General features: G+C 40.5%; 2 protein-coding genes and 1 pseudogene across 2 annotated transcripts; 2 read left to right on the forward strand and 1 right to left on the reverse strand.

The window, feature by feature from the left end:
* The first annotated feature begins 3,391 nt into the window (after nucleotides 1-3,391).
* LOC5570063 (transmembrane protein 256 homolog) lies at nucleotides 3,392-5,115 on the forward strand. Its single transcript, XM_001653004.2, has 3 exons — nucleotides 3,392-3,618; nucleotides 3,716-4,018; nucleotides 4,830-5,115. The coding sequence occupies exons 1-3, from the start codon at nucleotides 3,535-3,537 to the stop codon at nucleotides 4,971-4,973; spliced, it is 531 nt and encodes a 176-aa protein (XP_001653054.1). The 5' UTR covers nucleotides 3,392-3,534; the 3' UTR covers nucleotides 4,974-5,115.
* Nucleotides 4,991-6,751, reverse strand: LOC5570069 (geranylgeranyl transferase type-2 subunit beta). Its single transcript, XM_001653005.2, has 4 exons — nucleotides 6,605-6,751; nucleotides 6,433-6,537; nucleotides 6,010-6,369; nucleotides 4,991-5,639 (listed from the first exon to the last, which is right to left on the reverse strand). Exons 1-4 carry the CDS (start codon nucleotides 6,605-6,607, stop codon nucleotides 5,109-5,111), a joined length of 999 nt encoding a protein of 332 aa, XP_001653055.1. The 5' UTR covers nucleotides 6,608-6,751; the 3' UTR covers nucleotides 4,991-5,108.
* A 1,115-nt stretch (nucleotides 6,752-7,866) lies between these two features.
* Nucleotides 7,867-8,928, forward strand: LOC110677694 (annotated as a pseudogene).
* Nucleotides 8,929-12,204: the final 3,276 nt, after the last annotated feature.

Consider the following 12,204-nt stretch of genomic DNA (forward strand, 5'->3'; position numbering starts at 1 on the left):
TTATTTTTATAAATCGACTAGCGGCCTAAAACAAAATAGCGGCCTAAGAAATTCCCCCAAGGAATACCGGATTATATTCAAAACTAGATGACCAATGGTCAATACCGACACAAAATCCAAAAATAGAAAAGTTTGTTGAGAATTTGTGAAAAAAGGTGCAAAAATATCGAGAACCAAAGAAGTTATCGCAATTTGAATATTGTTTTTTGGTGATAAGATAAAGCTGCCGGTAGAGAAATTAAGAATTATACTTAGAATTATACGAGTCGTTTCTGTTTTGCATCTACAGTTTTTCTTCTTCGGATTTTACTATGAATTTCATCCATGGATTCCTTTATAAATGGCTCTAGTACAACTTTTAGGGATTGCTTATGGGTCTCCTTCTGAAATTTCTTAAGAGATGGCTGCAAGTATTTTGTTTGAAATTCCTCTAGGGATTCCTTCAAGAATTTTTTTAGAAATTTGTTTAAGGATTTCTCCAACCATTGCTTCAAAAACATCACTTGGCTTCTCCAAAACATTTTCCTGTGGTTCTATCAAGAGTTCCTCCAGGAATTTCTTCAGAGTTTCAAAAAAAATCTCTTTGAGGTTCTTGAAGAATTCCTCCAAAAAAATCCTAGAATTTTCCTTTATAAATTTATCCGGTGATTCCTCTACGACTTATTCTAGGAATTGTTCCAGATTTTTTTCAAGGGATTCTACCTTTTTTTACAGTCATTTCTTCTAAAATCGGCCAGAATTTCCTCATGTTTTGTATTTCAGTAATCCCTTATTTGTTCTTACAAGATTTCCATGAAGTCTACCGATAATTTCTCAACAAATTCATCCTGAAATTCCTTCCAGGGTTTCTTTAGTAAAAACAACAAGTTCTTCTTCTTTCTGGCGTTACGTCCCCACTGGGACAGAGCCTGCTTCTCAGCTTAGTGTTCTTATGAGCACTTCCACAGTTATTCACTGAGAGCTTACTATGCCAATGACCATTTTTGCATGTGTATATCGTGTGGCAGGTACGAAGATACTCTATGCCCTGGGAAGTCGAGAAAATTTTCAACCCGAAAAGATCCTCGACCGGTGGGATTCGAACCCACGACCCTCAGCTTGGTCATGCTGAATAGCTGCGCGTTTACCGCTACGGCTATTTGGGCCCCACGACAACAAGTATTATTCCTGAAAATCTTTGAAGAATACCTGTAAAAACTCATCAATTAGGATGTATGTACATCTGAAAACTCCTCCTGGAATTGACATTCTTTTTTCTTTCGGAATTTCTCCAGTTATTTCTCCTGGGTTTTCTTCAAAAATTTCCTCCAGATTGTTTCTTGGAATTCTTTCAGAAAATACTCCAAGAATTTCTCCAAGAAATCCGAGGAAAAGTTTTTTTTAAATGCCCTCGTTGAAATCGCTGAAGAAATCTCTTAGTAACGTCTGGAGGAATTTATGAAGGAATTCTCGCTGGAATCCTAATAGGATTTTTTTGGGGGAATCCCATGAACAATTCCTAGAAAAATCAGGAGGAATCTGTGGACGACTCCTGGTAAAATTCTTGGAACATTTTCTGTAAGGATGCTTAGGGCAAATACTGCAGGTGCATATAGAGGACGTTGTGTACGGTCTCATGAGGGTTTTCTTGTAGTGTCTTGCATAGGAATCCTAGATGGAAGTGATAGAGAAATATTTTGGAATGTTTGTGGGAAACGCTAGAGATCATTTCGACAGTTTTTTTTTTATTTATTTTTTTTTAAGTGCCTGGAGTAATAGCCTTGAAAATAATGCCTGAAGGAGTCTTGAAATGAATTTCGAGACAATCTCTACCAACTTCCTGAATAAATCGCCTATCTCGATGCGAGGAGAATTTCTTCCCAGAAATGACCAGGAAATTACATTTCTCTGATCGCAGTACGCAGTTGGTGAGAAATGTCATTTCAAATGGGACTCTCTGTAGGAAATTGCTTGACCCATTCTGTAAAGAAACTTCTTTACTTCTCTTGAGTGAAACAGCATACTTAGCTTTACACAACACAGGGTTTTACAGGAAAACATAATCGTAGTTAGAACTGGTCATTTTATTTTGGAAAAATCGTTAAATAATCGAAGTCAATTAATCGATTATCTCGATTATTAAGTGAGTCAGCTATCGATGAAAAATTAATCGATTAGTGAGTCGATTAATCGATTAATCGAAATAATCGATTAATTTGCGACAACCCTACCTGTGCTGTTTGGGCCAGCTCGCGTGAGAGATGATGCTGTTTGGGACGGCCCGCCCGAGAGATGATTGTTAGGCGAGCTTTGTTTGTAGTTGACAGTCTACCGCTTGTTTGATCAGTCTCTCCTGAGGGGTCTATCAATGTTGTACACGCTAATTCAAAGGATCACAACAGGCCTCATCTCCAAAAAGTGAACAATGAGAAAAACGCAATCTTGGTTTGTCGAACAATATATAAAATTCATATTATAAATTAAGGCATTGTATGTGACTTTATCGTTCAGAAAGTCGCTGAACAAATTGATTTATAGCAATGAGTAATCATTACTATCATTTTAGCTAAAAATCCTACTAAAAAACGAATTGAAAGTAATGAGGCTTTTATTTCACCAAATCTATTGAGCCCTTTTGATTTGTGCCCATAGACGCCGGCCGACGCTGTTGAGGCCAGTGAGTTGACGCCTTTGTTTACTCTAACATGTGTTGAGGCCTTCTAGTTGTGGCTTATTTTTTCACGATCCACAGATGTGGCCTTTTTTAAATCATTAAAAATTGATGATAAAATAAGAAAATTGAAGTATGGAATAGTGTTAAGTGGTAAAGTAAGGTACATGGGAATATCTGCAGCAAGAGAAGATTCATGCGGTGAATTAAATATGTGATTTATTCAATCATCGTCATCCACGAACACAATGTATGTGCTACGCGACTGTGTCGTCGAGAAATTGTATGGAAAAATTAGTTCAATTGAATTAATATTTCAATTGAACGTTATTTTTCATGCAATTACAGTTGCCTCTCCACATCTCGATATCGAAGGGACCATCGAGATAGGGAGAGATCGAGACATAGAACATTTTATTAACGAATACTAGATTGAAAATCACTCCGTTACCAGGAAAATTAAAAACAAATACATGTCATTTCGTCTTCGCAAATTGTTTTGAATCTTTAAAATCTAGTCTAGTAACCTTTGATAATGGGCATATCGACATACGAAGAGAAAATCGGGAACGAAAATTACATCGAGATAGGGAGATATCGAGATAAGGAGGATATCGAGATTTGGAGAGTGATATGTTTAGGTTGGGGCTCGGATGAGACAAAATTCATGGCGGGAGATTTTGTTCAGTGTGGGTGGGTCGGCGAAAAGGGCGAAAACAGCCGAAAATTGCTAAAACATCGCAAACGGCGAAGAAAGAGAGAAGTTTGTTTTCTTCGAAAGAAGCATTCAATTTTTACCACTCCATTTTTACGAAGAAAAATATATATTGGTGAGAAGTTTAAATTAATTTTCTGTCTAAATTAATACAAATTCAGCTCCGGAAATGGGCGTAAACGATGCAATGAATTACGTTTTGTTTAACAACCCTGTAGCCAGTGGAGTGTGGTCATTTTTGTCATCCGGGAGCGTAAGTATAGAAATCGGTTCCGTCCATGGAAATTTGAATCAAAATTTAATATTAAATATTTTACAATACATTTTATTGGAACTTCCCTCGCTTTCAGGGCATGAAATCAAAGGGGGCAATTGTTGGCCAGCAGATTGCCAATCAAAGTACGAAAACGATGGTGTCGGAAACGTTGCCACCGTTGTACAAGCTTGTGGGATCTAGCCGGCCCATTATGAAGTTGGCTGCTCTTAGTGGCGCAACGGCGGTTATGCTCGGGGCCTACGGTGCCCATCATCGGTTCAACATCGTCGACGAGAAGGAACGCGATCCAAAGGATATCTTCAAGATGACTAACCAGTATCACTTCTTGCATTCGCTGGCACTGCTGGCGGCCCCTTTGGCCAGGAAGCCATATCTGGTAGGTGGAGTAATTCTCGCTGGAACCAGACCCGCCATCGGCCCATATCTTCTTCTTTTTGGCGTTACGTCCCATCTGGGACAAAGCCTGCTTCTCAGCTTAGTGTTTTTATGAGCACTTCCACAGTTATTAACTGAGAGCTTTCTTTGCCAATTGACCATTTTTGCATGTGTATATCGTGTGGCAGGTACGAAGATACTCTATGCCCTGGGAAGTCGAGAAAATTTCCAACCCGGAAAGATCCTCGATCGGTGGGATTCGAACCCACGACCCTCAGCTTGGTCTTTCTGAATAGCTGCGCGTTTATCGTTAGAATTCAAACTCTCTGTCGCTGATTAATTAGTAGAACCTTATTTAACCACAACCGTAGTTTTGGGAATTACCCCAAGCATTACTCAGATCCAGAGATTCGGACTTCTCCAAAGAGTTTATCCTCTAGTTTTTAACATATGATTCGTTTTTTTTTTAACGTGAAGATTAATCGAAGCCAAAACTGAAATTTTCAAGAGCACAAATCTGGAGAACCAGACATCCGTTTTAGCTAAAAACTTAATCGATTGGTCACTTGCTGGTGGTGACCAATCGATTAAGTTTTCAGCTCAAACGGATGTTCGGTTCTCCAGATTTGTGCTCTTGAAAATTTGAGTTTTGGCTTCGATTTATCTTCACCTTAATATATTCTTGCGAACAGCTTAAAAAATTGTATTCTACCGACATGTGCCAATGGCGGGCTGGTTTTCATCGAAAATTAATCAATTCTACTTTCTTGTAGTATTTGGACTTAATTTAACCTTGACTATTTAAATTTTAGACTGCTGCATTTCTAACGTCGGGAATGGCATTATTCTGCGGCACATGCTATTACATTTCCTTCACCAATGATCGTCGTGTCAGCCAGCTTACTCCAGTTGGTGGATTTCTTCTGATCTTCGGATGGCTTTCTTTCTTGATCTAAGCGTAGCACGAGGAAAGTAATTTCACCCATAACATCGCTTGGCTTATTTCATATGGAATCGTTGCTGTAGTAGGTGTAAAAAATAGAACTTGTTCAAATAAAATAATCTTTGTGTCCAGAAATCCGTCAAGGCTCTCAGAGAGTGATAATCTTTGGTTTTACGTTGCACCGATCAATCACATATTGCGGCATGCAAAACGTTGGATTCACCTTCCGTAATCTTTTGTCCCCAAGCAGCGACAGCGCCCCCAGTCCGAACAGCGTATGAAAGATATCTGGCATATTTCCGGTGCGATCGGAAAATCCCCCCGTTTCGACATCCTGGCACGATAGGATAAACTTTTGCAGCTTTTCGGCACTGATCCAGTGTAAGCGGCCCATGATGGTGAGAGATGCCAGGACCCACCACGAATAGCACACGTCCGGCAGCTTTTCCGGTCTTCCGTTGAGTCCTCCACTTGGCAGCTGACGTTCACACAGCCACCAGGCCAGCTTCTCGCAATCCAAGCGATGGAGCTGATCGGTAATAGAGAGAAATCCCACACAGCAGTAGATGAGCCCTGCGTGGCTTTCAGCGTTCGGCTTCGAACCGAAACCGCCATCCGAGTTGCAACAGGACATCACAAAGTTAACTGCTTTCTCCAGGTCTATCACATCCATTTTGTTCTGAAATGCATGATATAGAAGTTTTAGTAATTATCTCCCTACCCTTGGTTATGAAACCTAACCGCGATGGGAGGGCACAATCCATTAGCTCATTAGATGGAAACCAAAGGCTTAAGGTCCAAGTAAAAATTGTGCAAAAGTCAAAACTGAAAAAGCAGTTTTCTCTTTTTAAATAGATAAATCGAACATTTTGCTTAAAGCCGCGTTATAATCTATATATGGCATAGACGCATTAATGCACCAAATGTGCTAGAGGATGACTTGCAAGCACTCGAAGACTAGCTTAAGAAAGCTTAAGCTGCATAAATAGAACATGTCCTACCCACTTCTCGCGCCACTGCCACCACTAACGAACATATTCAATACTCACTATCAAACTCAGAATGGCCACGGCGCAGAATGAAAACCGAGTGTCGACCTCGCCCCACTTGTCCCCGAAGAAGCTACCGTCCAGCTGCTGCAGCGAGCTGACATACCGCCCGATGGCATCCGTGTCGATTTCCTCCAGACAATCGTAGATGCACAGAATCTGCACCGCGCTCAGCGTGTACAGGATGTGCGGATCGTGCCCTTCGCAGGCCGAAATCCCGCCACTCGTCGGACACTGGCACTTTTTGATGAAATCGACGATTTCCTGCCGATTGACGCGGTCCAACTGGTACATCAGATCCAACCCCGTAACGCCCCAGTAGATGCCTGACATCCGCAGGAACTCTGTCATACAGTATTCCTAAAAAGACAAAATGTTTAGTCTTCCCTGAACAAAACTGATAACCGATTCTCGTTGCTTTACATAGTCGTTTTTATCATTTCCATGGTTGGCAATGTACTCGACGTGCTTATCGAACAAAAGTTCCTTCGGTTCGTCGCTGATTGATACGTCGTTTGTTGGGAAGGCCTGTGGTTGAACGAATGAAAAGTTATCATGCACAGCTTGTTTGGCGGAAAAATACCTTTCGACTTACCATATTCCTTTTAATCAATTAAATGCTGTCCCGTAGCCAGATTGTACAAGAAACTATTGTTCAAAGTTTGGGCAGCAACTCTTTCGTTCCTTGCAAAATTTCATTCACTGATTCACTGTTCTGTTTATTGAAATGACCGTCAAAACAAAGCAAATGTCAAATCCATTAGATACAGAGCTGCCAGATGATTTGATAGAAAATCTGTATCCAAGAGGTTAAAAAATCTGTGTCCCATACAAAAAAATCTGTGTCCATACAAAAATTGTTGAAAGAAAATCTGTGTTCCATACAAATTGAATCTGTGTCAGAATAAAAATATCTGTGTAATACAGAGAAATCTGTACATCTGGCAGCCCTGATTAGATAGAAAATGCATCGCTCTGGTGCGAAAATTCGCAACATCTTGTGATCTCCAGTGACGTTCAATTGGTTAGGGTGGACCTGATGCGAGACTCGCGGAGACGGTCTTCTTTTTCTGTGATTGCTGAGTTTTTTCTTATTCCACTTAGGGTTCATTCACAAATTTCATAACGCCAAAAAAGGCCATTTTGGATACCCACCCACCCCCTCGTAACGCTTTTTGTATGAATATTCTACATATTTTGTATGAGCTGTAACATTACGGAGACACCCACCCACCCCCTTCAGCATTATGAAATTTGTGCAATCAAGAGAGCTTGCGACAAGCAGAGGAGCCTCGGATCCATATTTTGGGGAGCAAAAGTTCTTCTACCAAATTTCTTCTTTCAGTCCCATGACATTTATGTTCTATCACACATGACTATCTAAAGCTACTACATTTTGAATTCAATAAGCAAATCAGTTGGTTTTCATGATTTAATATTTGGAAATTCATGTTTGTTTCACATGACAACCTAATGTTGATACACATGTTATTATACCGTGAAATCAATGATGAAATCCATATGGCTACCACACTCAAATCATGTGGTTTTCCTCATTGCGCAAATCTATAATTAAAACACACGATCTTGACGTGTAGATTTTTCTCAGTGTGAATGGGCCCTTATGGTGGTAAGCTCCATCGAAGTTAATCGCGTTTGCATCACACCAAAGCATAAACGGGCTCATTCATTTATTTCATAAAGCGAAGTATGCACTTCAACGGAAAAGTAATCGTCTATCTGGATGCGTGGGAAATTTCTTGCAAGAAATGCTCGAGAAAAGCATTTTTCTTTGATCGCAGTCTAGGGGTACGACACTCGCAGGTTATCTCCATTTTAGGCCAAAAGTGAACCGAAATGCAAAAAATGTTCATATGAGTCAAATTTCCAACGAAATAAATAAAATGAATATCTCACTAAAATCGATAAAATCCGAAAAAATCGGATAAAATCTGAAATAATTCATCGAATCGACAAAAATCGATGGGCCATCCCTAAAACTCGAATGTCAAATTTTAGTGTTTATTTTATTTCGGTTTCACTTTTCGCGACTACGAAGCAAAAAAAGATTCTACAAAGCACTCGCACCAATGGAAAACCTCGTAAGGAACTGACATCGTGAGCGTGAAAAAAAAAACAAAAAATATCTTTTTCCTTGTTTTTCTCACAGAAAACTGAATCAGCAGCTTTGTAGTCGGGATAGGTCGGGATTTGCCCGCTGTGAACGTTACATGGCAGCAAACGCAAAAATTCTACGGACGCGTGAAAGACAATCCCCTTCTGAGCTAAGCCTTCGGAACGGCCGAGGATTCGGTCCACCGTGCCAGCATCTCTGCCCCGCTAGTGCACAAGTTCGACCGCCTGCTCCAGCTGGTCGACCAAACCGCCTCGATGTGAGCGCACCGATCATCAAGGAACAATCGCAGGAGATCTACAATCATTCTAAGTTCAAGTTCCTCGGCATGGTCAAACGCTACACCGAGAAGGTATGCGAACTGCGACAGGCCTCCCAGCAGAAGGCCGCCTCCCTGAAAGAGCTCTCCTGGAAGAAAGCTAACGGCGTGGACACCACCGCTTAGCTGGCCGAGCGTCTACTGGACTACTACTTCCCGAAGTGCGAAGGCGACGATGAAGTGATAACGCTCTCATCTCGGTTAAGGAAGATCCAGCCCTGCACACCGTAGGACGCCGCCAATAAAGTTTCTCGCAGGCGTCTACCGCACCGTGTCCAAGCAGGTGAAATCCCTCCACAAGGAAGATGTCAAGGAGTACATCGTCACGCTGATTGCCGTCCTCCGCCTGACCCAGTACCTCAGCTTCCTGAACGACAAACGGCAACTGAAGGCCGTGGAAGATCATTCCGCCCTGCTCCCACCAGCAACAGCACCGCTTCCGCCTCCGCTTAAGCTAACGGAATGAATGTGCCATCGAAAAAATAGCTTTCAAACAAGAGTCTCAAGCATACTCCGAATGTGTTTCCTTGTCAATGATGATTTTTCGAGAGTTGTTCTGGATGCTCGCCGCTGAGGTTAGCGGAATAAGTTGCCAGTAATGGTAGAAAAAATCCTTGGTTCTGAATTTTCTTCCAAACACCTATAAGGGCCTGTTCACAAATTTCATAACGCTGAAGTGGGTTAGTGGGTAAAGCTAAGTATGCTGTTTCGCTCAAGAAAAGTAAAGCAATTCCTTGACTGAAAGGGTCAAGAAATTTCCTACAGAGAGCCCCCTTTGAAGTGATTTTCTTGACCATTTCTTGGGAGAAATTTTCCACGCATCGAGATAGGCGATTCCTTTTTTTGTCAGTAGAAAACCAGCCTTAAATTAGAAATGTTACAGGTCACACACAATTCGTGAAATATTCCTCAAAATATTCATACAAAAAGCGTTTCGTTGGGGTGGGTGGGTGTCTAAAATAATCATTTTTGGCGTTATGAAATTTGTGAATGTACCCTAACAATTACAAAGATGTGCTTTGAAATATTGATTTGCACGGGAGGAGCTTCTAAAAAGGGTCTTGTACCCTTTTAAGGTGATTATAGAACAAAGCCACACCTCAAATTTTCAAGAGCACAAAACTTGAGAACCAAACAGCGCTTCGCGTTAAAAATCTATCCCATTGGTCACCACCAGCAAGCAAGCAAGTTGATTGGTTTTCAAGGCGAACTGTTGTCAGATATTCTCGTCTCGTGCTCTTGAAAATTCAAAGTTTGGCTTCGTTTTATAATCACCTTAAGAAGCTACCTGGCAAGAGAAAGTTGCATGCATAGAAGTAATGCATTTTCTACTGCGATAGAGCAGTTTTTCCTTAAGGGAGGCGTATTATATATCTTATTCTTCTTGGCATTACGTCCTCACTGGGACAGCGCCTGCTTCTCAACTTCGTGTTCAATGAGCACTTCCACAGTTGTTAACTGAGAGCTTTCTTTGCCAAAGTAGCCTTTTTCGCATTCGTATATCGTGTGGCAGGTACGATGATACTCTATGCCCATAGAAGTCAAGGAAATTTCCATTGCGAAAAGATCCTGGACCGACCTAGACCTTCAGCATGGCTTTACTTTGTAGCCGCGGACTCTAACCACTCGGCTAAGGAAGGCCCCGTATTATACCTGTCCAACCCATATCAAAATCTGTTTTAGCAAGCTCTGCTTGTCGTAGCATGTCCCAAAGTTACACTAGAGAGTAATCTCACTTCCGCTTGAAATCCGGATCTACTAGAAGGTTGTGGTCACCAGGACTTGGAAAATAGTCGTCATCTAAATCGGTGAAATTTTGCATAATGCAACTGCAATACCAAAGAAGGATTTTCGTGATACGCAGCGGCCACTGGCACTTGTTTACTATCGTGGGGAAGAAACGTCAATTTTCATGACTGATGCGAAGACACCAACACAGACAAAGCAAAGATTTCGATATGTATTTGGCGATTTTCAATAGGGTACAGCTCATTAAATTAGATTTTTGGGATAATTTAGGATTTTGTCGATTATTATCATTTTACTGTGAAAATTACTCAGCACAAAACACAAAATTAGTAAAAACTATATTGTCGCACCGCCACCAAACCGGATCGCGCCAGTGAGACTCGCGACGCGCCTCAACTCGCGCGATTTTGAAATCAGTTGTTTAGTGTGGCGCTGCATTCTTACGATTTTTATGAACACAGCGCACTATTCACATATTAGCTGCGACGCACGGGGCCCGAGAAAACAATAATTATAAATAAATGTTGGTCTTGATTTCTACCGGATACATAATAAAAAAAACCTTGATAATCGATCAAATGGGCAAAATCCGATAAAATGAATTTAATCTGGAGATAACTTAGAAAATCAAATGAAATAGGGTCGTATCGCACTAAAATTAAAACGAAATTAGTGTCGTTCCCATAGCACAACTCTTGATTTGAAAGCAACCTTAGAAAAATTATGTAGTATCGTTCTTAGAATTGTAATTATTAGGGCTCATTCATTTATTTCATAACGCTGAAATTGGCCATATTGGACACCCATCCACCCCCTTGTAACGCTTTTTGTATAAATGTTATTAATTTTTTGTATGGGCCGTAACATCGCTAGGACACCCACCCACCCCCTCTAGCGTTATGAAATTTGCGAATGGGCCCTTATAAATCTGTGGTTTCCTAAACAAACGAAAAATCCATGAAGTTACAACAATTTTTGTTTTATTTTTAAACTCCTGGAAATTAATTGTAAAATTATAACATTTTTGAAAAAATGAAGAGGTTTTATAACTCTTTGAGAAGGATTTCCATAGAAAATCACTCAAAAGATTCTTTATTCCAAATATTAGTTAAATACATAAATAACTGGACTAATGCTTTTCTTTTCAAGTATTCATGTTTTAAGATAAAACAAAGCATTTCAGTTTGGTTGACAAATGTGTCCTATTTTGATTCAAATATAAGATAATCGAAATGTATTTATGATCATAAAAAGCTTTTGGAACCCACTAAAACGGCTCATTACAGAAAGCCAAAGGTCGCGACGAAACCAAGAGCCGTGAATTCTGTTTAGGGCTAATCAAACACTATCTAGAAAAAAAAATACAAAAATATTGTTTCAAAATTCATAATTTTAAAATTAGCAAAAGTGTAGAAAAATGGCAAAAAATATCTAAACTTGACATTAGATTATAAGTAATTAATCCTTCATCTTTATTCAAGACTGATAGTTACAGATGCTAACAAATAAGTAATCATTCCTCGTCGTGCGCTCTATCGAGACGGTCGCCTTTATTCCGTGCTCTGAACCATTCGTTTTTTCGGTAGAGTTTTTCTCCAAGTGGAGTTTTTTTATCATTCGCTAATCCTACCAGTGAACGAAACGGTAATCGCGCAACACGTGGAAGCAGCTAGTCCTGGCTTAGTCCTACGGCTAGACTGTGCGTCGAAGCATCACCAAAGGGCAAACCGGGGGTCCCTCCCCCCCCGTCATCTACTATCGTGCCCATCGCAAACATCAACGCGCTTTCATCGTTGTACCCAGCACCAGCAGATCGAACGAGCCAAGGTCAGAAAACGCCGCCTGTTTGACTACCTACAGTAAGCAGATAACAAGCTGTAGCACGCTGTGGTTAGGTAAATAATTGTTCATATTTTCTTGGTTGCATTGTTTGCCGTCGGTCGGACAATTTCATCTACACGGAGAACTCTGGAAATACTAATTAGGATAATAT

This window comes from Aedes aegypti, chromosome 3, assembly GCF_002204515.2.
Source record: "Aedes aegypti strain LVP_AGWG chromosome 3, AaegL5.0 Primary Assembly, whole genome shotgun sequence".
NCBI classification, from domain to species: Eukaryota; Metazoa; Arthropoda; class Insecta; order Diptera; family Culicidae; genus Aedes; species Aedes aegypti.

What these genes read in the sequence shown, in the direction of transcription:
- LOC5570063 (XM_001653004.2), top strand. Translation starts at nt 3,535, where the DNA reads ATGGGCGTAAACGATGCAATGAATTACGTTTTGTTTAACAACCCTGTA. An exon ending in CATTTTTGTCATCCGGGAGC is followed by an intron (nt 3,619 to 3,715) that starts GTAAGTATAGAA and finishes CCTCGCTTTCAG; the next exon opens with GGCATGAAATCAAAGGGGGC. An exon ending in TGGCCAGGAAGCCATATCTG is followed by an intron (nt 4,019 to 4,829) that starts GTAGGTGGAGTA and finishes TTTAAATTTTAG; the next exon opens with ACTGCTGCATTTCTAACGTC.
- LOC5570069 (XM_001653005.2), bottom strand. An exon ending in GAAATGATAAAAACGACTAT is followed by an intron (nt 6,370 to 6,432) that starts GTAAAGCAACGA and finishes TTGTCTTTTTAG; the next exon opens with GAATACTGTATGACAGAGTT. An exon ending in TGGCCATTCTGAGTTTGATA is followed by an intron (nt 5,640 to 6,009) that starts GTGAGTATTGAA and finishes CATGCATTTCAG; the next exon opens with AACAAAATGGATGTGATAGA.